We start from the raw sequence: 25074 nt of genomic DNA, 5'->3' as shown, positions 1-25074 counted from the left end.
TTTTTACAATCTACGAGTAGATTTCCCCTGATTCGGTAGGCAGTAGATGGCAAAATTTCTTGGAAACAGAGCTATCGAATATATCTTTCTGATAGTTACTAAATTGAAAGGCTACATATTTGTACTTAAAAGAAAAAGCTTTAAGGATGGACAAATAACTACAAAATTTTGTAAACCAACTCTGATCGCTTGGAAAATTTTCAGGAAACACTAAATGTAAGATTAAAAAAATAATAATAATTTTTTATTTTATGCATATTTTGAAAGTCTATACATTTAAACACACCATACTAACATGTTAATCGAGTATTTCAAATATTTTTTAAGTAAGTGTAATCGCCCTGCTCAAACAGCTCCATCAGTTCATTTTTAGGCGCCTTTTCCTTAAAACTAATATTTTGAAATTTTTTGTAAAGGCCCCTGAGAAGACTTTGGACAGACATAACAGCATTTCTATGCATTATAAAAAAACTTCACATAGAAAACGAGAATAATAACGTTAAGCATAAAACTGCCTAAGAAATACTAGATATTAGCTACTAAAGAATTTGATAAAATTTGTGTCGCTGGCACTGTAGACCACTCTAAGCTTACTCGCCGTTATAAATGAATTTGTCTGTTTGCTCGTTTGTGTGGTTTCATAATTTTTCCAGCTCAAATAACTGTCGGATGTGAGTATTGTATTGATGTTTGCATTGTGTTTGTTTACGCAGTCACACACACATGAATTTTATACAGTGTCACACAAATGTGTGTGTGAATGCCAGTGTGTTAGCGCCACTGTTGTTTTGCAACAAAAAACACACGTGTGTACGCAGTCACGGCACACCGAAATAGTCGAAATGTAAACAGGACATGCCACGGTTCCCGTTTCGCTATTGACGATTGCTACCGCCGCAACATAACGGAAATCGTCAGCTTGATTTTCTTTTTTTTTTTTGTTGTTTTTATTGTCGCTTTTGTCTTTTCATTCATTCTATTGTTTATGGCATGCAGCAACGTTTTTATTGCATTAACCGTCCACCGCAGTTGGTTTTCTTGTTATTGTTTTTCGTTTCGATTTCCGCAACGTATTTCGACGCTTGTAATAAAGTGTGCGGTTTTCAAAAATGTACAAATTCTAGTTAGGAAATTTTGAGTGGACTATAAAATAATTTTTTTTTAAATTTTTTTTTTTTGATGAGACTTGTGAAATATGATAATTAAATAAAAAGTTTTGGCGAAGTATTTAAAATAAAATAAAAATTAGTTTCAAATTATTGCTGAATTTTGTTATGAAAAGATTCTTTGAATAATACGTATTTTTTGTTTGGATGAAGTTCAAAAGTAGCAAATTTTATAACACGCCTATAACTTAGATTTTTTGTGAAGTCACCATTTTTGACGAATATTTCGTAGAGCCTTTAGATCTTCTAGCAATGTATCTCGTTTGTGATGAGTCTAAGGATAAAATATATTTCCCTTGATTTTAAGACACCTTTTATAAACTCTACGAACACACAATTGGGCCTAATAGAGTGAGTCAGTAAACTCACTATATTTTTCAATATTCATTTATGTTTTTTAAACAGTTTACTAATATTTAAACAACCTATTTTTAAAAATTTTAACGACTCAAAAAGAAATTTTCTTTAAACTAGCGTATTAATTGTCAAACCTACATCGAAAATTCTCTAGTTGCCTTTCCAACGGGCGTCATGCGCACAAAAGTATGCAATATTTTTCAAGTGGCTGCGCCTTCAACAATAATAACAAAGAATTTAAATAATTCCGAAAGAGGAAATAAATAAAACTTAACGCGTAAAAAAATGTAATAACAAAAAACGAGATTGCTGGTGGAACAATCAATGAATTTAAATCACAATGCGCCGCTATCAATGAACCGGGAATCGCACACACACGCATTTTTCCAATATATGATACATTTTTGCTTTTAACCGCATGCGTATCTAAAAATATGAATATTGCGTTGTTTGCACTACCGTTTTGCTCTTGCCTTTGTTTGTTTGTTAAATTTTTATTTCATTTTAACGATGCGGTCATAAATGCCCAAGTAATTTATACAAATATTTCTGCTTTATTTAAGATATTATTGCGCATTGTTTTCGGTTACATTATACAATGGCAATAACAACATAACTAAAAACGAAACCGAACTTAAAAATCGACTATGTACATTGTTTGTCGATTGAGTTGCCAAAGTTTCACAAATAAAGCCACTGCGTTGCATTTATTATTTTAACAGTGATAGTGCAGAACTTGTATGGTAGTTTTATAACTGAAATTTAAACTTCATAACTTTGCTGCGTTTTTTAGCAACGGTTTTCATCAAATTACAAAATTCAACGTTTAATTCAAGTTTCTACAGAATAATTTTAGTTTTTCTCCAAAGCAAAGATATATTTTATGATATCAATATATAATAAAAAAAATCAGGTGTGATATACAGTTGTAACTGTAGTTAACAATTTACAAAAAACCAAAAAAAATGTACTTATTTTTTTGAAATTGTAGCCTAAAAGTTTGCTAAATATAACCGCAAATCTACTATACGTATGCAATTTAAGCGAGACGGGTATAATCTCATTACAGTTGATAATAACAACTTAACTATAAGTACACGATTTTTATACCCTCAATAGGGTATATTAAATTTAACATGATGTTAGTAACACCAAGAAGGAAACGCCGGAGACCCTATAAATTATATATCTAAATGATCAGCGTGACGAGCTTATTCGATTTAGCGATGTCCGACTATCTCTCCGTCTGTCTCTATATATGCGCATTAGCTCTTCATTTTTTGAGATATCGATCTGAAATCTTGCATACGTTCTTTCCTTCCCAAGTAGCTGCTCATATGTCTGAGCCACCAAAATCAGACCACTATAGCTTGCAGCTGCCATACAAACTGAACGATCAGAATCAAGTGCTTTTAATTTGACGAGATATATTCAGGAAATTTGGCATATACTATTCTCTGCGGCAATAATGCAATTTGCCAAAAATTGTTCAGATCAGATAACTATAGCATACAGCTGCCATCAAAACAATCTAAAAAGTTTTTGTAACAAATCTTTTGTATTTGCGAAGGATATTATAGCATCGGTGCAACCGAAGTTAAAATTTTTTCAAGTTAATTCTATTTGAATGATGACAGAACTCGAATGGGATTACTGATATAGGGAAAATGACAGTTAGTTAAATTAACTCCATTTACTCAAACACATGAAAAATGCAGATGCATGCAAATCTCAATTCTGAAACAAAGCACTGAGACCGTGGGCTTATCTATACACGCTATTGGGTCTCACCAAACCCAAGCGCTTATGTGTCAGACGAGTTTTGTTACGATAGACAATTCACCATGGATTCAAACTTACATTTTAGCAGAATGCTTAGTCTTATTAGCGGGCTTATCTGGCTGAAGGGGATCGAAGTGAAATATTACTGTTCATATGTTAAATCCATGTTCTCTCTCATATAACATCTCTCACGATAACATGATTTTTTTAAGGTATTTTAAACTGGTTCTATATTTGTTGTTGCTGAAAAAGATGTTTTTGGAAAAGGTCAACTCTCAGAGGTGGCTCGTGAGTGGTCAGAGAGACAAAACTGATTAGATGACGAATTTTTTACGCCATCCTTGCAACTCTTTGCCAGTAGGTACCTTAAGAACTGTGCTAATGGTTACGAGAAGTGAGTATCAGCAGAAGGTTCTAAAGTCAAAGAAAACAAATTGCTATAAATATTTATTTAATGGCATTCTGCTTTAAAATGCAATGAAATTTACTCGGCGGCGTATTACTCCCTCATTTACGACTTTATATAACTGAAGAAATGGGCTAACGATCATAAAAAATGATTGGTGGTAAAAAGTTTGGAGGCCGAATAATAGAGCAAGTTTCGAAAAATAATCGAAATTAAACGTTTTTATGTCAAAATACAGCAATTAATTCCACCTAAATTTCGCTTTCAAACTTTATTAACTTTAAGCTGAAATATGAAATTTATGCTCTCACAAAAAATTTTTCGTGATGTAATAAAATACGTTGCCTATCTCTAAACTAATATATATATAATATATATATTTTTTTTTTGTTGTATTTTTAGACCTGCCCGCAGTGATGTGCCGTCCATGTACATTGAGGAGGACGCGCTGAATGACGAAGAGGCGCTGGCCAGTACACGCTCCGCCGACATACGTGCCGCACGCGTGCTGCCCTCGACGCTGGGGCCGCGCTGCAGCGCCAGCACAACGGGCACTCAACACCATTACATCTCCGAGGGTTTCATACAGTACGCACAACCCAGCCTCAATGGTACGAGAAAAATACCTAAATCTATACTTAATAAACTATAATCTGCAAAATTAGTTGTATACTCTACTCTCTCTCTCTCTCTATTTGATAAATATGTATTAGTATGTATATGTGTGTGTGTTGTATTTACTATTACATTTAGTTTGCAAATCTTTGTTTTAGTTGTAGTTGTAGTAGATTTAGTTCAAACTTTTCCACTACTTTGCACATTTTCCTTCAATCTCTCTATTTTATTTGCTTTAAGTGCTTCTACAACTTTTCTCTTACCACTCCCCATCTGTCTTTTTTCGTCGCTTGTTTGTATTTGTGTGTGCAAAAGTAAAATAAAAAATTAATAAAGTTGCTTCTACTATTTTCTATTTGTTTTTGTGTATATATATATATATTCATGTCTATGTAAATGTATATGATTTTGTTTATTGTATGTACATATGTACCTTTGTAAAAAACTTATTCAATTCGATATTTTGCGCTAACTTCCTTCCGCTTTCACTTTGCTCTACACATTTCTGTGTGTTTTCTATTTGTATTTGTGTTCGTATTTGCTATTCAATGTTTCGAAGCGGTTGCATTAGAATTTTATTACGAGTAAGTAGTTGTAGATTGTGACATGTAAAGACACTGATTTACTAGATTCGAAATCATTCAATTATTCTATAACTTCATTTGCAACAACAAATTTGCTGAGAATTCAACATAAAAAACCACAGAAGTTGCAGCAAGCATTTTATGCACTTATTTAAGCGAACCAACTTTAACTTAACTAAAAATTGGCAAATAAAATTGAAACAGAATTTTTATAAAAACATATTTTATTGCTCAACCAATTTCGATGGAACAAAAGTGTTGATTTCAAAAAATGCTTTAAATAACATTTTCTTACTGTTAAAATTTTTGTTTTTGAAACATTTTTTGAATCTAAAATATTTGAATCTAAATACCTTTAATTTTTAAAATTATTTGAAAATTTTAAATTTGAAAAAATATATTTAACTTTGAAAATTTTTTAACAAAACTTATATTTTTATTGTTTATAATTTATAATTTTTTAACATAAATCTTGAAAATTTTTAAAGTTCTTTAATTATGAAAATTTTTATATAAAAATTCTTTAATTTTGAAAACTTTCGAACTTATCGAAATTTTTTTAATTCCGAAAATTTTTAAATACAACATTTTTTAATTGTGTAAATTGTAGCATCAGTTTCACATACTTTTTTTGTTTTACTAAAAATTTAAAAACCGATCAATATGAACATAAACAAGACTTAATATTTTCAAATAGCTTCAATTGCTTTAAGCTAGATCGATCAATCGATTTTAAATATTCCGAACGACTTATTCACGACTTTCTACTGTATTTTATTTTACACATTGCTTTAAAGAAGTAAACTTCAAAACAAAAATAAATTTTATTAAAAGCATAATCACAGATTTTAACTAGAAGTCCAAATACCGAACTTGACCGAAATGAACTTATGCTGTTTTTTTGCAACTTGCCACTGAAATATGGCTATACCTATACCTATATCCAAACTTCGAATAAATAAAAAAATATCAAAATTGTAAAAATTTATTTACTAAACACAAAATATTTTAAGTTATAATAAATTTTCATGCATTTCAGCTATTTTTGTAGTTATATAATTCTAACTTCAAAAAAGATTTTTTTATAATTGTTGTAATTTTTTTTTACTCTGCTGGCATGTGAAAACTTAATTATTAAGCATTTGTTTGTATTTTTCTATTTTAAACTTCAATTTATTTTATTCAAGTTTTTTATAAATTTTCTATTGCTTGTGTAAATACTTCGAAAGCAATTGTATATATATATTAAAATCAAATTACATGTATAAATATCTTTATCAAATTTGTAACATTCTGTGTAATGTAGTACTTAGATTACTTGCCTAGTCATACTAAGAGTTTAAAAATTATGGTGTGTAGCTTAAGAAAAATATATATGGACAATTTGCACCCTATAAATGTACTCGTATTTGATTTTTTATTAAGACTGTTTGTTTATTTTTTTTTTTTTTGCAATATTTTAATTAATTTTTTTTATAACCACTGCTTACACTATAAAAAGTTGCCTGCAGTGAAGATAATTTTTCTGCTTAAAATTATTTCATAGCCAAGACCTAAAAAATTTTTAATAATCGAAATTATTATGAATCCTTCGAACATTACCTGACAAATATAATATATACCATAAAAGAAGTTCAAGGTGGTAGGAGGGTGAAAATGTCAAGTCGATTAGTCCACCCATTTGTGAGAAAACAGCGTTCAAAAAAAACATGTTTAAACGTAAAATTTTTACATATATGCTCATAGCTATGAAACTGTTTACTGGATCAACTTCAAACCAATTGCGAAAATATTTGCAAACTATCGATTTCTTCTCTTATAACTCCACGTTGAAATACTAAAGCTATTTAACGGTATTTTATATAGCAACATCTACCATTTGCAAATTACAATTTCTTTTCTTTCAAAAATATGTAATTTTAAAAATTCTTACATTGACATAAACTCCATCAGCAAGCACACGCTCTCTGACTTAATGACAATTCTTTTCATACTCACGAATTGTTTTCCTACCTGTTCACGAATTGACCGAATGAGAATCGTGCATTAATGTCTTTCTTTTGCGGATTTGTGCGATATTTTGAAACCAGCGCCATCTATCGGATTATTCGTTTGAATATTTTTTTATATGCCCTACAGTTCTACACAAAGGACTACAAACAAGTTTCTTTGTTGTACTCTCTAAACCTTCCTCTTTCCTAACATTCAAATCGTTTATGGGACACACATAGTGTGACGACTTAAAAAAATACGATTTTTCGGCATAAAAAAATGTTTAAGGCTACATTTTATACCAATTTAAATTCCTAAAATACAATGAAATTTTTAAAGAAAAAACTGAATACTTTTCGAGTTACACTCGATCTCCGATGGCGCTAAAACAGTCCTTCACTGCTGATATGATTCAAGCCTTCTCCGTTTGGTGGTTTTTGGCTCGCAAAATTCTAGTTTTGATCATATTTGACAGTGATTTTGACTCCATTAACCCATTTGACTCCAAGTAATCAGTGCAGCCCATTCGAAAAATTTAATTCTGAGAAAAACGGGTTTAAAGAAAATCTGATTGAACAAAGCGGCTACACTTTAGAAGCCTGTAACTAAAAAAATATTCGAAATATCGATTCAAAATTTTAGTGTGTTATTTAAAAGAATAACTTAACCAAAAAACAAAAGAAATAAATAAAATAAAATAAAAAGATTTTTTTTAATTTTCCACTAGGTAGCTACAATATTAATTCATTTTCAAGTTTATACAGACAAGCAAGGATATCAAGCTCAGAGACAGTGCAATATCTGTCACCAACTAGTGCTTGGCTGGGTGTTGCTTAGTATTTCAATCCGAATTCAGCTGATGTTAGGCGACCGAAAAATATCGTTTCGCAAATACAAACACTCATTCGCTCGCTTCTCTGCGAAATATTTTATCCTCTCTTGTCTTTATTTTTAATAACTTAATTTTTATTTACTTCGATTTATCAATTTTTTCGTTGCTCTACAAAGACATTACTTCCGGTGAATCGATGGTCGTACAAACCTCAGAATCTGCGGCACTTAAGCCCAAATGTTGGCTCAAAGCGGACAGACGCGCAAAACTTTTATGCCGCTCCATCGACCATTGGAAATTGAAGTTAAAATTTCAATTATGCAACACTCGAGGACATGCACGATTGGAACCGACGATTTTACCGCCGAAGCGCTTGTGTTTATTGTGCGCGGCATTGTTTGAATTTCATTTATTGTTAGTCAGCCATTCAGTCTTTTGCAATAATTGCTGGCTATGTATGCGTCTGTATGTATGGATTTGTATATGTGTTTGGTTGTGTGCATGGAGCTTATGCATATAAATATTCGCTTATGCATATTACTGTGTATGTGTGCGTGTAATAAATAACGAACATTGCAACGCACTTGTGGCCACTGCTGTTGATTGTTGCAGTTGTTGTTGTCGTTGTTTCACTCAACAGTTTGTGGCCTGCATCATGGCGAAAACACGAAAAATACATTTGCAATACAACAAAGGGAACACCGGCAAAAAACAGTTATACGAAACAATGAAAAACTATTAAAAAAAAAATATATGCAATATACAGCAACAACACAGCGCGTACGCCACTGATGCCCTGAGCTACGAGAACAACCCTGAATGGCCGGCACTAGCAACGCTCTATTACAATAACAACAACAGCAACAACAATAACAAGAAAGTTTACAATTTGTTATTTGATGTCAACATGATGAAGTTGAAAGCATCAACAATGGTGTCCACCAAACCGACAACTAAATAAACTTTACGTGCAACATTTCCGTTAGTGCCACATGTGTACGCCAATAAATCCACCGCACAAAGCCATACACACTTACACAGATGTATGTGTAGTTGTTTGTGCCTACACATGCAGTTTCAATAAATTTACCTCTGTTTGTATTTAAGGGCTGTTGCCAATTGCACAAATTGAGGTACAACAAACCGCTGCGCCACCCCCTCCTCCGTGGTGGTTGCAATGCGGCATTTTTCCTATTTTATGCGTTTCAATGCTTTTATACACTAAATACATGTCGTAGTTTGAAGATTTGTAGCAATATCAGAGCTCTTAATTTAAAGTATTACCAATTCAAATAAGAGTCACTTGTTCTAAGAGAGTCATGAGAGAGCATTATTTGAGCGTTATAAGTTGTAAATTTTTTTCATTACCAATCATTCGTTGTCAAACAAAAAAGGTACAAGAAGACCAATATGACAATTCAAAATATCTTCTCTTCCTAAAAACGATACCAAATCTAAGTTTGATGAAAATTTATTATCATGCAGATACCATTATTTTCTCAACACTACTTAAAGGGTTACGTGGGTCTTGAATTTTCACAAAATCGTTATTTTGGTTTTAAAGTACTCCTTAGGTTTTTAAACACATTATACCATTGGTAGAATAGTGACAAAATGTACAGTTCGCTGAAGTGTCGAAGTGTTCAGGTCAATCCGCTTCAGCGCGTAAAACTTCAGACTTTTTTCCAAAGCAGTACTTTTCAGGTAACGATGGTACACAGAGACTATCGCTCCTATCTAATATTTTCCTATTTTTTAGAGCTATAAACTGGCCTAACCTTTTAGATAAATAACACGGCCTCTTCACAAATGAATCTAAAACGGCACTATTTTTTCTTTCTCTTTTTCGTCTCTAAAATAAAAGGTCTTAAATTAAATTTTCTCTGTATTTTGGGTCTTGGAAAATAGTAAAATGGTATATCTGGTATATCGTTTTCTAATAGCCCCTATTGTCTGTAACTATTAGGGTGAAGCGAACATTTTTTTTAATCTACAAATTTTACCCTCAGGCTAAGCAAAAAAAAATTCGCTCCACCCTAGTAACTATATTCAAAATTTTTAAGTTAATTAAAAAAAAAACATGTACGATAGAATAGAATTATTAAAGTATTGCGCATCTGAGGTTATAACATTTTCCCAACTTTCTGGCAATTTGTGGCTTCCATCGCAAACGAACTGCGGCGGTTTCGCGAGATCAAGCATGAATCATGTCAAGTTTGGATGCTCTGTGCCGATGATAGTCAGAGGGGACAAGATCTGGGCAAGACATACCAGTCGTTGTTTTTCAAATAGTTTTTAACCGATCTTGCAACATGAAGTTGAGCAATGTCATAATGGAAAATTATTGTCTCGTATTTGTCCCAATTTCCGGACGTCATTCGGAAATCGCTCACTACGCTTTAATGAGTTGTTGTCGGTAGTGTTTAGCATTAATGGTTCCATTTGATTTTAGCAGCTTATAATACATCATCTACTTGTGATCCAAACAAATACAGATCATTATCTTGGCGTCAAAGATATCCGACTTAGCCGTTTATTTGGCTGGGTGGCCAGGTTTCGGAAATCATTTCTTGCTGGTTTGTCGCAATGGGTAAATTTTTCATAACCTTTCACCGTCTCTTGTCTTCAATTAGGTGGCACCGAATGTCCTTGTTTTTATGAATGTATCAAGCTACATTTGGAAATGGCTGCTCGAGTGTTTCCCAAAGTTCTGTGCGCTCTTCTTGTGTTGACCAACAAGTTTTAATGGAGTAAATATTTCAGTCCCTCAGTCTTCAAACTTTTTTTGCCACCAAAATCATCACTTTTAAATTGTGCAAACCGCTTTTGGCACTTTCACTCAGCTAAAGCATGTTCACCATGACTTCCACCGAAATATGATGATTTTCGACTGAGGGGTTCTTTATATTAAAGCATTGAAAAAGAATTTCCCGCAAAAATACTTTTTCAGGCACAAAGCAAGACATATTAAATGAATAAAATTATGGTTGTTTTGGGCTTCAAATGCATGGCATATGTATACTAGAAGAACGTGCAGGGCCAGTAGCTACCCAAAGCATTCCAAGTTATTGGTTCGATGGCATAAAAAAAGCCGCAGGATTTCGGTAGTAATTCGTATACTGTAATCATAAAATAAGTAATGATAGTACAACTACATTAGATCCATTATTTCAATTTTACCGTTAGACATTACTTTGTTATTCCTATGTGTAAATATAAAACAATCACTTGACCCACATTTTACATTTTCCCATATATACACTGAAAGCCGATATGAACATATGAGCAACCATGTAATACGAACACTGCAATTAAGACAAAAAATACTTTTAGAACTTTTAGATGAACCAAATATTTAGAAATTTCTTTTGCATACATATCTCCAAAAATTTGAACAAGTCGAGCAGGTTGAGTAATTATTGCTCGCTCTTGTTACGTTCATATCCCTCTTAGTTAGTCCAGCAATTAGTTATTGCTGCCATAGCGTTTGTTAAATCTTATCTTTCTTACTTACTTTCTCTATCTCTCTCTCTCTCTCTCTCTTTTTCTAACTCCTGTTCCTATGTAATCAAAAATGTTATTCGAGCGATTCGATTTTGTACTTACCTTTTTCCAACTTCTTCTTATCTCAGTGGTTGTAGTACTCATGAGAGAAAACAATTCAAATTTCCCCCATAGAAAATTATTCCAGCTTTTTTCTCACTAAAAAAAAACCAAAACCAACAAAAAAACAATTTTCTCGTAGGCGACTTCTTAATACCTCTGCTTGATTACACCAACAATGCCGGCAGTAGCAACAATTTCACAGTCACAGCAAGCGAAGGCACGAACAACACAAGTGGCAAGAGCAAGCAGTGCTCGGGTGTTGCAGCTGTCAGTCGCTCGAAGCGTTATCCCCCCTACCTGTTCGTGCCGTGCGGCGGCAGGGGCAACAAAATCATGGCGCCACTGAATGGAAGGCAACAGAAATTGCTGATTTATCAGAGCTGCAGTGATGTTTGAGTTTGTACAATTCGGCTACCACTTAGTATCTACACGCCCAAACACAAATACCTACAGATAGACAGACAGACAGACAGGCAGACTTACAAGCGATCATACGTATAATCGAAAAAACAACAAAAACTTGACTAATTAATAAATTCAAACCTGGCAAACCTCTGCACACTTCTGCGAGTGTGTTTGGTCTTACATCAATATATTCTCACACACTCATATATACACACCTACAGTTGCACAATTTGCCTACTTTTCAATCATTTAACTCATCTCCTTATGCGCTTTTGTTTCTACATGTGTTTTTACTTTTCGGTCTCTGGTAATTCCTTCAACTTTACTGATTGCTAGAGTACTCGATCAACTCGACTAAGTGCCGTTAGGTTAATGTAGAAACAATGTGTTTTTTTTTTTAAATCAAGTTAAGAAGCTTTTTAGTGTCTTTATAATGCTCGTGTCTGGGATCGCCACTTACACATCTGACAACAGCTTGGTTGAGCTTCTCAGGTCTTTACATCGCTCTACAGAAGAATAAAGGTTCTGCAGGTATTTGGTCTGCTTTCAGTGGCTCGAAATCGCTTGCTAAATATAAAGAGGCACGAAAGTTTGGACTTCAATAGAATTAAGCTAATTAATAGCCAAGCTACCTTCTGCTTTCTTATAGCACGTCATCAAGATTTTTTAATCAGTTTGTATTACAGTTATTTTCTATAGTGGTCCACTATCGGCCGTTCTAATGTGAGGGCCTTCTTGCCATTTATAGTACAAATAATTTCGATTGGAAAGCAATTCTTTCACTATGGAAATATGAGGACTTATCGTCGTGTTTTGCCAGACTGAGATTGTGGAACCAGCAAATGAAGCGCTTGTAAAAAATGAGTCACCACAGAACTCTTGCTAGATTTTTTTACGGCCTCCTTTGGAGTCTGATATTTTGAGATTTCAATTACCTATCAATAGAGTCAACATGTGGAAGTATTAGCTCTATTTGCGTATAACTTTCAAAGGAATAGTATTATGAAGTAATCGAATTAGCCCTTGTAGAACGCTAGATCCCTTGTTGAAGAAATGCGAAAAGTAAAATGATTTTGGCTCTGTTTAAATTGAAAATAAAAAAAATTTTTTTAGGGCAAAAACTGAAACTTCAGAGGGCGTTCGTTAAAAATAATCAACTCGGGAAATAACGGACACCCTAATATGCATATGTAAAAACAAACAGAGATTCCTATTAAATTAACGTCTTGGCGTATACGTAACCAACTCTAATTTAATCCTTAATTCGACAAAGAAAATTCTATCACTATTTCCGTGATATATTTGAGCTTCTATTTCCATAACCTCAGCCACACAATTTCCCAAGTATTAACAGCAATATAACAAGCTTAAATTTGTTTATGCTAGAAAAGTGAAACTTGCAATATAGTTTTAACTGCTTGCTATTGACTAAAAATATACATATGTACAAATCATATCAACTCATAGTAAATTTCATTCACTTTTCATTGCTTCAACTCACTTGTGTGCATTCTCAAATTTTTCTTAATTGGTTATTTGGCAAATAGCTACAATCAAATTGCATATTGGTTTCAACTTTTCTGAGAAGTGTGTGAAATTGAGCGATATTCTAGAAAAACTTGCAAAAATTATTTTTTTAACCTTCGATATGAAAGCAACAGCTGTTCATAACGCTGTATTTTGACATATGTAAATTGAAGATTTTGCCCACATATGTTGCAATTTACCAGGAGATTAGGGTAAACACATATACACACACACGTAAACAAGTGTTATTTGAATAAGCACATTCTCGTTTCTAATTTCAAGTTTTGCTTTTATTTCTCAATTTTTCGCATTGATTAGTTTTGCTTAATACTTGCTGAGAGTGCATTCGTTTATTTTGCCTGAATATATATTTTTCTAAAAAATCACAAAGAGTTCACAGAACTTATAAAATTCGATTGTTGGCTGCTGTGGTAACAAAAATGTGCCCAGAAAAATACTGTATAAAAACTTCTAGGAGAGTAATTAAAATCAAATAAAATCAACATTCATTTTTCAGTGCAAGACTTTTAGAATTTTTAGTATTTCTTACGCATAAAAGGTAAAAATACGCACAGGTATTATTTCCATGCGAGAGTCCATGCAGTGCGCTCAGATAGGTGGGCAGTTGGGCAGGTAATAGATGGGCGCCCAATTAGGCAACCCACAAATGTAAATATTTGCATTGAATACGCAAATAACTGTGATCAGCCAATATGAGGAGTAATGGGTCAGTTTAATGCTAAAACACTTACGCACATACATATACATACGTGTATCTGAATTAAAACATAACATGCAATACATGACAGCCAGGGCGTATACACAACATCAATGTGTATGACACACAAGTGCATGTATATGTGTTTTTGTGTACGCCATTAGCAGGCAATTGATTGTTTTCTCAACTCTACTATTTCTTCTTCTTCTTCTAATGCATTCATCCTTTGGTTGTTTAAAAATTGCCTTTGCTTCGACAATCAAGTCAAATTAAATGAGAAAAAATTGCAGCTTTGCACGAACTCACCTGTCAAGTGAAGCGTCGGCTGCAATGAAAGCTTGAGCAAAGCGCTCAAGTTGCACAATGTGACTTCAGAATATTGGCTTGTAAGATTTTTATCACCTCATTTTTTTTGGTGAAAATTTTTGCTTTACTTTGTAATAAAATATGCTTGTTTTTGTTGCGTGTCAAATGCCATAATTTTCTCTGGCCTTTGAGCTCAGCGCTCACTATAACCCTCAGCTCATTAGAGTAATGTCCTTTGTCACCTACAAAGGTGTTAAACATAACGGCCAGTGTATTATGTTACTTAAATATCGCGTCGCTCTGAAGTTTGATTATCATCAAACGCAAATTACTGTGCATTATAAATTAATAATGATTTGTATAATATATTTCTGTATAATAAAGTTATGAACTTACTTATATTTCTTAAAATAATTTGTTTTAAAAATCTAGTCAGACATTATGAAGTAATTAATGATATGAACGGAGGCTTAGATGCAGATAAATGTGCTTAGTTCTAACGCAAATATTCATTTTTTTAAATATTGCGCAATTTTTTTATGGCACTTTTATAGTCGTGTCTGTCTTTCTGATATTTCTAAAGCATAATTGACACTTGGTTTATACTTTTTGCATTTTGAAACTTCATCTAAAGTCATAGTATCAAGTTGACCTCATCTTGAGTGCAGAAAAATATTATATTACCTAAAAAATATTTTTTAACAAAATTTCAATTAATTTTTATTCTTAAATAGCATTTCACAGTGTTTTGAGTGTAGAGTTATGTGTTGTTGGTTCTTTTTGAGAACAGAAGTTATGTTTTACCCGAGAACATTTGCTTTAAAATCTCTTTTTTAGTCACAACTTCAAAATGCTGTTCGTTAGCATACATGTCTTCACTTCTAATAAATGCTAATTTGTCCAGAGTCTAACAAGAACTCACTTTAAGGGCCACAGGGGCACCAAATCGATTTTTCTCGATAACTCACATAGTTCTTGAGTTCCAGTCTCCTAAAGTGTAGTTTCTGCTTAATACACTCAGCTTCATTAGTTTGTCTTGAAACGCGTTTTTATCAAAACTATATTTTGATATTTGACCAAAATTTTGGTTTGAATTCAAACTTTTTTAAAAACGTAACCACTTTGTGAATTTTCAAGCTATTTTCGAAAATAGGTTATTCTACGCACAATATTTTCTAGTAGAGATTTAACTTTTAGGTTTTATCCACGAAGAAGGCCAGAATCACTGTAGTAGTGGTGGACCTTTTTTTAAGGTTGAGTTGTGTTGCACATATGACTGAAAGATGTTTTGCAAATACCAATCAAACAATTATGGCTTATATCTATGAAAGAATCGATCACTTAATGTAGATGTTTTGAAGCCTAAAATATAGTTTATAAAGCCAAATACACCGCACTCTCTCTCTTTTTTACACTTTCTTTTTGCCTACGCCATCACTAAGAATTAAAACTTTTTTAAACATTTTATTTTCATGCTATCGAAAAATTGTATCGAATTTCTTTTCGAATTGCTGTAAACACAAATTGCATCAGTTACCGGTTTTTCCGAAACATTTCTCGCAAATTATACCTTTACAAAAATGCTTCAGCAGAAAAACGCAAAGCCTAAAATAATCTTGTCTGCGCCACCTGATAAGCTGTTGTCCAGATTCGACTTCCATTACACATGAAGTGACCACCCAGTGCCCTCACATTTTAAGTTTTAAAGTGAAAGGATTTTTTACTGCAACTTCAATGCTTAAGCTGCACAACGCAGCGGTACTTAAAGCACTAAAATTCATTTAAAGCTTCGTCTTCCTTTCGAGATGGCCGAGTCGAAATCAGCTTCTGCGGCAGATACTCTTCATCTCGACACTGCTATGAGTTGCAATACTTACACTTACTCGGGTTTTATGTATGTATAAACATATACATATATGTAAGTGCATTTATGTATGCGCAAGAGTACGATTGTGTGTGTGTGTGCATTGCGTAATTTCCGCCTTTACAAACAGGTTTACTTGCACAAACTGAATGTAATCGAAATGATGAAGTCGGTGATTTGGTTGTGGCTGATGGTTCGTGCGTTACGATTTTCACATGAATACTATATATATGGTGCTATATATGTATGTTATATACACATGCGACAAACATACGCATATTTGTGTGTGCCTGAGTACAGTATTATGGCAAGTGTGATATATTTGCTCTTCATATCGCTTTTGTGTGATTTTTTGTTCGCATTTATGCAACACTTCTATCAACGCAGTTTAATACACTCAACTGCAACAAAAACAACAACAACTATAACAACATCAACATTCGACATGCTATCAGCGTGATGGCAAACCGCATGAGCTTCACTAAGGGAGTTCCGTGTGTGTGAGTGTGCGTATATGCATTTGTGTGTTCGTCTTTATGACCATAAGACGCCATATAGTGAGCAACACAACTGCGACGCACTCATATAAAGTGCAATAACAATAAAATGTACAGAAATAACGGAGCTATATAAAAGCTGAAAGTTAACGGCATAAAGCCGAATGTGAGCGCTTGCCAGCGTGCGTGTGCCGGCAGCAGTCATGTGCGTCCGGGAGGAGTGATGCACACACACACACACAATACACATACATAAAGCGTCTCATATATGTTGCGACACGTTGCACGCTTGTTGCGTCGCATAAAAATGTTGCAAGTATGAGTAAGTGCCGCGTCGGGGATTTGGCGCTGACAGCGTAGAAGTAAAAAAGAAGTGTAAGCAAATCTAAAGCAATAGCTCCGCACATAATAAAACGATATAAAAATGAAATAAATTCAAAACATAATGGTGACGTCGAGTGAAAATAAAATAATAAAAACTATATGTGGATGTCACGCTGTCTTACACACACACATACATAGGTAAATGCATACTCATGTCTATGTTTATGCCTTTATGGCTCAGGGGTCAAGGCGGCACTCGGCTGATTGCATGTCAGCGCTCAGCAGTGTTACTCGGCAAGCGGTAGTTTTGCGTGTTTTTCTGTGATTTGTGGAAGCTTTAGCACCTTTTGCTTTAATTACTTCGGCATGGCTTTGAAATGACTTTTAATAGCGCTGCGTAGTTTTGCACATTTTCGTTTTCACCTTTTTTGCTTTTTAATATGCATTTTTATTTGTCGTTGTGTGTTGTATGCTTTTCGTTGTATATGTGTACGTTTCCGTTATACAAAATGCTCAAAACACTCTGCTAAATAATTTAATAAATATATTTGAAGAAGTCAACTTATTTTGATGCATTAGGTATAAATAATAATAGCACATTGATAATAATTGAAATAAAAAGTTGTTGAATATTTATATTTATTTTAATAATAATTTAAATAGATTTAATAAATGCTGAAAAGTTCAAATATTCAAAACTGAGAATTATCAGCCTTTTAAAAAAATTAATTTTTTTAGTAATTTATTTAAGATTTTTTACCCTGAACAGGGTATATTAAGTCTGCCACGAACACCCAGTAGGTAACTGTAGGAAAAGTCGGAGATCCTAAAAAATATATATATAAATGATCAGCATGATGAGCTGAGTTGATTTAGCTATGTCCGTCTGTATATACACAAACTAGTCCCTCTGTTTATAAGCTATCGCTCTGAAATTTTGCAACTGTGCCTTCTTCACTAATAAGCTGCTTGTTTGTCGGGACTGGAGCGATAAAATGTAGAACCCATTAGTCTACGCTGAAGGTGCCTTTATATACAGCTATGTGGAGTAAAAACAAAATCTAACATTTAACATATGTTAATGTGAGAATACAGTTCTGACACCAAATATAAATGGTAAAAAGATATTATAGTACAATTATTACATATAAAAATATTGTTTTAATATATTCTCTAAAAATATGGTAGGGCTATATTTTTATAACATTTTGCTTAAAATACATCATGGAATTAATGTTTTGCCATAGTTATTTGTTATAGAAATTTCATGGCATATATATGTTTTACTAAAATTGTTTCTTAGAAAATAAAGTAAATAATATGCTATAATTGTTAGCTATAAAAATATTTTGCTATAATTTTTCTAAAAAAAAATTATGGAAAAAATGTTTTGTTTTTAAATTAACTTTAATTAATATTAATTATTAATTTTGTTTTCATATCAAAACCTTTTATTTTTAATTAATTTAAATTAATCTTTATATCAAAACCAGTTGGCTTCTACAGCTAACCTAAAGTATTACACACATTAAACTAACTGCACTACTGATTTTATTTATAAAAATAAACATATATGTATGTATTTAAAATACTAATAATTCCACACTTTCATTAATTGTCTTTTTTTCGTGCTTTCGCTTTGTTCTACTCTACCTCTGTACTTTTTAATTTTCTAAACCCGTCGAAAACACCACATCCCTGACCCTCAATTCCACACTTGCCACCAATGACCACACTCAACAACAAAATAAATGCTCAAATATTTGCAACTGTGGTGTGTTTTCTTTTATTGCAACGCCAGTCTACATTACAGACCCCGACTTGATTTTGCCACGCGGCGAAATGGAATTCACGACGATGGATCCGATGTTGAAATAAACAACTTGCCACCGCAGAGAAGTTGAAAACTCAACAACAGCAACATGAAACAATGCATTTTAAGGAATTTCAGTTTGCCATGTTCTAAGATTGAAATTTTTTTATGAAACAAATTTAGCGTAAAATCATTATAGTTAAAATAAATTTAAGTTTTAGTCCAATTAAGAGAGCATAGCTAGCATAAGTTCAGAGTATTATAATAAAAAATAAATAAAAGCAAAAATAAAAATGAAATAGTTTCTATAAAATTTGTAAATATTTAACATAGTATGAGTACACAAAGCAAATATGTAATTCTAGAAATCATTATCGTTCAAATAAACTTCGCAGTAAAAGCAAGCTAGAAATACGGCAAATAGAGTAAATTGAAAAACCATATATGACAACAGCTCTCTTTGCAAAATTTATATTCGGTTTCTAAGGTTGGACGCTCGCTCATATACTCTTTCTTCGCCACTATGCGTCCAGCCTAAGTTATGAATTCCAACAACAGAGTGCGGCATGCCAGTTACCAATCGAGTTGTTAAGAAAATTAAATAATGTTCCCAATATTTTCGAATATTTAAAAAACTAAGAAAAGTTATATATATATGAAACCTATAAGTTTTGGAGCAAACCCAAAAGCATTGAACTTTTAACTTCGACTTCTTGTTAATTATAACATAATAGCCGTTATCTTTATAACAAAATTAAATATATAACAATTTTTTTTCAAAAATAGTCCTAGTTGCTAATAGTTAGGCGTATAGGTTAAAAAGCACGTAAGCTACCATATATTAATTTAGTAGTGTTTGGGTTTAAGTTGGCAGTAGATATATCTACCGTAGTTAATGATTTAATATTCGAAAAATGTTTCTCTACAGTTTCTGGTCTAATTTTTGATGTCTTTTGGGGTTTTGGGGTCTACCTAAAAAATATTACAGTACAAATAAAACTAATTTTTTGAATTTCTAGCAAAATAATATTTGCTATAATAGTAAATAATTTTCATTATAGCGATTAAGGACTAGTCTACCATAGTTTCAGCGTACTTCTCTTTTATCACTATCGTTTGAGGTCGATTCGTTTTGAGGTAAGATATATATCGAATTCAAAGTTCGACAGCCACAATCTTTATATATTTTCAACAAAGAGTGTGAATTGAATAACAACAAAAGATCTAGCCAGAATTTACAAAAAAAATTTAAGTTCCTTGGAAATTTTTATATGAATTAGATCGCTTTTCAAAAATAATTTTATTAACTGAACATATAGTAACTGAATAATCTAGATATTATTCAAAACATAAATGTAGCGATCTCGCTGGATATTTTCTAGTTCCGAGAGCCGATTATAATAATTTTATATACAGCTTTTATATTTCCTTACATTAATATACGATTATTATCAAGTAATTGTTAAGCTTAATTTATAAGCACTAAATAGTTAGTGATTACTATATTCCATATAAGAGCAGTGCCATAAATTTAAATTTTACTTCTATTAGGATAACTAAAAAAAACATTTTAAGCCACGTTTTATGATAATATGAAGCAAACTGAAATCCGGCCGCACTCTGTTTGAAAAAAAAATTACCAACTGTAAATGATTTTAAGCCAATAAGCGCAGTTCCCAGTTCCAGAAAACCAAGTACTTACAAGAGTCTGCCAAAAATGCATTATTTAAATTATTTGTAAATTTACAACTATTACACTGGTTTTGCTATATAAATAAGCCTCTTAAGCGATAGTGTGCCCAAAATTGCAACTACAACTACAAAAAGGATAGTTACGAAATCTAACTAAATGAAAAACTGTACAGTAAAGGCGTCACACACACCAACATATGTATATATGCTATTTCATTGTAACCAAAAAAAAAAAAAAAACAACAACAAAATATATAGTATAGTTAAAAAATAACTCTGTAAAAACAACAACAAAGCTAACAATTGAAATCAAACAAGTAAATTCAAAGATCAAATAGACAAAGAGAATAATCAAAATCATTTGTAAATTATTTCATTTTATATAGCGATTAGACAAATATATCTAGAGCATATATATATATACATAAACACATACATACATACATATACATATGTATAAGTTAAGTTTGGTTAAGTTTGACTAGTGTAGCTGATGGAAATCAAAAGGAATTACATTTAAGTTGAACAACGGTAAATGAAAATGTCGAATTAACCGCAAAATATAAACAAAGAATATGGAGATAAAACATAAATCAAATAAAAAATATAAATAAAATTTAAAAAATATATTAAAAATGTATGTAAAATAGTAAAGTATAAAAATAAATGCAATTGCAACAGCAACAACAACAACAGTGTTAGTGGCATTTAGTGTTTACGATAGTGTATGCAAAATATTAAACAAACATATACATAAATATATAACTTCATATACTCACACACACGCACACACATACCCATGCAAGCAGAGCTGCAGTTAAAACAATAAACTCCGTTGGAAATTCACAAATTTTTGCTAAATGTAATTTATTCTCTTCAAAAGTAAACAGCATTCAATTAAAAATAATAATAAACATTGAACCATATTAAACAACAGTAACAACAACAAACGATACTCTTGTATAAAGTTAAAAGAATATTAGCAAATACTTAAAAAACAACAATGCTGCACTGAAGCATAACTGCTACCAACAGCTGTTAAACCTCTCTGAGACTTAGTTGCAGAAATAACAAATAAAACATTAAAAATAAAAAATAAACAAATAAAATTTAAAAAATACAAAAAACTAAAAATAAATAAAATGATAAAAAAAATAATAGTAATAAATAAAAAAAAAACTATGTGTTTATACTGCAGCTGTTGAGGAACTAGTTAATAAAAATAAATCAATAAAAATTAAAATTAAGACACGAGTATTGAGAATACACTGAAAAAAATTTATGTAAATGTATAAATGTTATTAATAAGTGATACGATTGAATTTACAGCCATGGCAATGCAATAGCTACATATACATGCATAGGCAAATACACATTGCATACATACACGCATACATACTGAGTAACGGGAGGTGCAAAAACAGGTGTACTGAAAAAAATCAACACAAAAAGTTTAATTAAAAAAATTGAAATAAAAACACAAAACATGCCCATAACGGTAAACCAAAACTCAACAACAGCAAAGTGACCAACTGATGCAACAAAAAAACAACAAAAAGCGGTTTAAGCACCGCAGAACATAGTCATCGGGAACTTGTATGTCAGCAGCATTCCTTATAATATCTGCATTTCGATTTTGAATAATGCAAAATCGTAGGCACGTAAATAACGGTTATCGCTGAATTTTGCATACTGCGCACTTTTCACATTTTTCCTGCCTCAATAACACACATATTTATGGCGCATACCACACAAAAATAATGCATTGGAATTTTTTAGTGCTGCCAGATTGCTGCGTTTATTATTTCAATTTCAACTTATGCGCACTCAAAGCTAACTGTAACACATAACGCGCATTTATTTATTGTTTTTGTTTCTTATTCATTTTAATGCACTAACTATACACACTTACACATACAGACGAACAGTATATTGTTTTTTTTTTACCGCGCACAGTTGGTCATTAGTTGTGTAATTAAAAGTGCATCATTACTAATGAGTGTGTTATAAATAATTACCGAAATCGCAATTAAAAACTCACAACAGTACTGTACACACACACACACACTGATAAAAACACGAAAAATCGCACATATACACGCCATGCATACACATACATACGTGTTTACGCATATCTGGTCGATTGCAGCGGAAATAAATAAATAGTAATGGAAGCGAGTAAATATTAGTCGTACGTAATGGCGAAACTTATAATTAATAAAACATCATGGAAAATTATGCACATTTCATGAGCAGCGTGTGTTGCATGCATGCGCTTGCTGCATTTGCAGGTGCTCGCAAGCATACACCCACAAAAACACACACACATAACTGCAGCGACTCATATGTATGTATTTGTAAGCGCATATACTCATTGAGCATTCATTCAAACAACAAAATAATAATTGTAATAAAAGTATAATGAAATTAAATTAACAAAGACTAAAAGTATTTGCGAGAACAAGAAAAAAGAAAACAAAAACACAATAAAAACAAATAAATGCAAAAATAATTACAATTAAACGAATTGAGTTTTTTATTTACCTACAAGGCATACATAACCTCCACAGGCATTCCACGGGCATTCCATTAGCAGGCAATATGCTAAATTTTGAAAGTGCGGTAAGTATATAAGACTGTGAATAAATTTTTATAAAACGTATGGAAAAAAAATTAATAAGAGAAGGCATACTTTAAATATTTTAAAGTGTTGGGATGCAAAAAAATAGTTTACTGGCTTTTTTATGAAATTTAAATAATAGTACGAATCCATAGAATCAAACTACAAAATTAAATCGCAAACTCGTAACTATAATTTTGATATTTAAAACTTATATCTGTATTATAATTTTTTCAACTATACGGAATCATCTATCGGTTTTGTTGATATGAAAGCTTTCTTTGAGTTAAAAAAAAAACAACATATTTAAGAAAAGTTTATTTAAAGGATTATAACCCCTTGCGTGTCAGAAAAAACGCGTTTTTTTTAAGGCATTATATTTAATAAATAAACAACAAATTTTAATTTACAGAATTTAATATACTTTAATAATCGGCAATTCATTTTTAAAAAGGACATCCTTTAAAGGAGGACATCAAATTATTTGGTGGCGAGGAATATTTTTCTGCTTAGAAGTAACTCAAAACCAAAAATCAAAAAGAGTATTATTAAACAATAAATGACAACAATGAATACAGGTACAAATGGCGGCTTTCCTACAAAAAACCTTACTTTATTTAAAAAAAAAAACTTGTGTGTCAGAGTGGCTTAAAAATCGAAATTGTTATTAAAAATCTTGAAAGTTTTCGCTCGTTACCTCGCACATATATCTACTTGTAAGAAGGTATTGTGAAAATTATAAGTCGATTCTGAAAACATCGGTTCGAGAAAAACGCGTTTAAGCTTTGAGAGATGATTACACCAATTTGAAATTTCTTAAGAATACGCTATTTGCCGGCTCAACTTCAAATTTTCGGAGAACAGTCTTACATATGTGTTCATACGACATTTACTAAAAAACAAAAAACAGCTTTTTGAAATTTACTATTGGATATAACTTCTTAAGTGTCAGTTTTCTTAAATATTCAGAGTCATCTACGTTTTCATTGCTACGAAAGCTTTTATTTAGTTAAAGGAACAACAAGATATTTGCGAAAAATTTCTTTAACTTAACCCCTCTGCGATTAGTTTGGACTATTTTTTTAATACAACAACAATGATATGACATTAATTATTAATCTCAACAAAACTTGCGCTCACTCAGCCAAAAAGTTTACCAATACTCTACCGAGTTTGCGGCTCAAATGATTGTCTTAGCTCGTCAATAGTTTGAGAATTGTAGGCTTGAAATTTTCATTTCAAACAAACTCTACGAGAGAAGCCAGCACAGTTAAATCCGGAATCCGGTTGGTCTTTTTTCTGAACTTATTTGACAATTATTTAAATATTAAAATTTATCAAAATTCGCCAAAAGTCATAACATTAAAGTCGACGCGGCACGAACACGACAACGATGTGACTTTTAAGGACTCTGGAAAGCATTATTTTTTACCATAATTGAATAAAAGAAGGCACACTCAGTAATAATACACACAGTCATCGACTATCCATACATTCTTAGCAGTCAAATGAACAACATATCTACACTTCGTGATGGGATATTAACACTTCATGTGAAAAATATCAAAATTGCTGAAATATTTCTAAAAGTGAAACAACTTGTTGGCGTGTGCCCCATATCAGCCAGGCTACATACATCGCGCAACCCCATGAATGGCACCGTGTATGCTCCTTTTCTCTAAAATATTTCAGAAGAGGAAATCATCAAAGCACTATCTTGCAAGCAGTATTAGAATGATGTTGATACCCATTTTTCAACTCATTCATCTTTCACCGAAGTAGATCTATCCGATATTTACTCACCTTCCCAAAGTTGTTTAAAAAATTTTGCCAAAAAAAGCATCATTGGCTTTCCAAGACGTACGTCCCAACAAATTTGTCCTGAGCGGCATGCCAAAGGCAAAACATCCGGTATCGATCGTATATCGTATGCGACAAACAAAACAAATAATCCCTCTATATCCTTCA

General features: G+C 32.2%; 1 protein-coding gene across 2 annotated transcripts in view; it reads left to right on the top strand.

Annotated features, from left to right (window-relative positions):
* The window catches only part of side (sidestep), a 216749-nt gene extending 193740 nt beyond the window's left edge, over positions 1-23009 (top strand). The window contains exons 16-17 of one of the 2 annotated variants that reach the window (XM_036361143.2): positions 4114-4322; positions 18795-23009. In XM_036361143.2, coding sequence (XP_036217036.2) covers positions 4114-4322; positions 18795-18859 — 274 coding nt within the window. In that variant the 3' untranslated portion in view covers positions 18860-23009. Of the gene's footprint in view, positions 1-4113; positions 4323-18782 lie in introns of both variants that reach the window. The other variant, XM_036361140.2, reaches the window with a different exon arrangement.
* The last annotated feature ends 2065 nt before the right edge of the window (positions 23010-25074 follow it).

Source organism: Bactrocera oleae, chromosome 2 (genome assembly GCF_042242935.1).
Source record: "Bactrocera oleae isolate idBacOlea1 chromosome 2, idBacOlea1, whole genome shotgun sequence".
In the NCBI taxonomy this organism is placed as follows: Eukaryota; Metazoa; Arthropoda; class Insecta; order Diptera; family Tephritidae; genus Bactrocera; species Bactrocera oleae.
The sequence above is the reverse complement of the archived record's forward strand: the minus strand, read 5'-3'. Positions and strand labels throughout refer to the sequence as shown.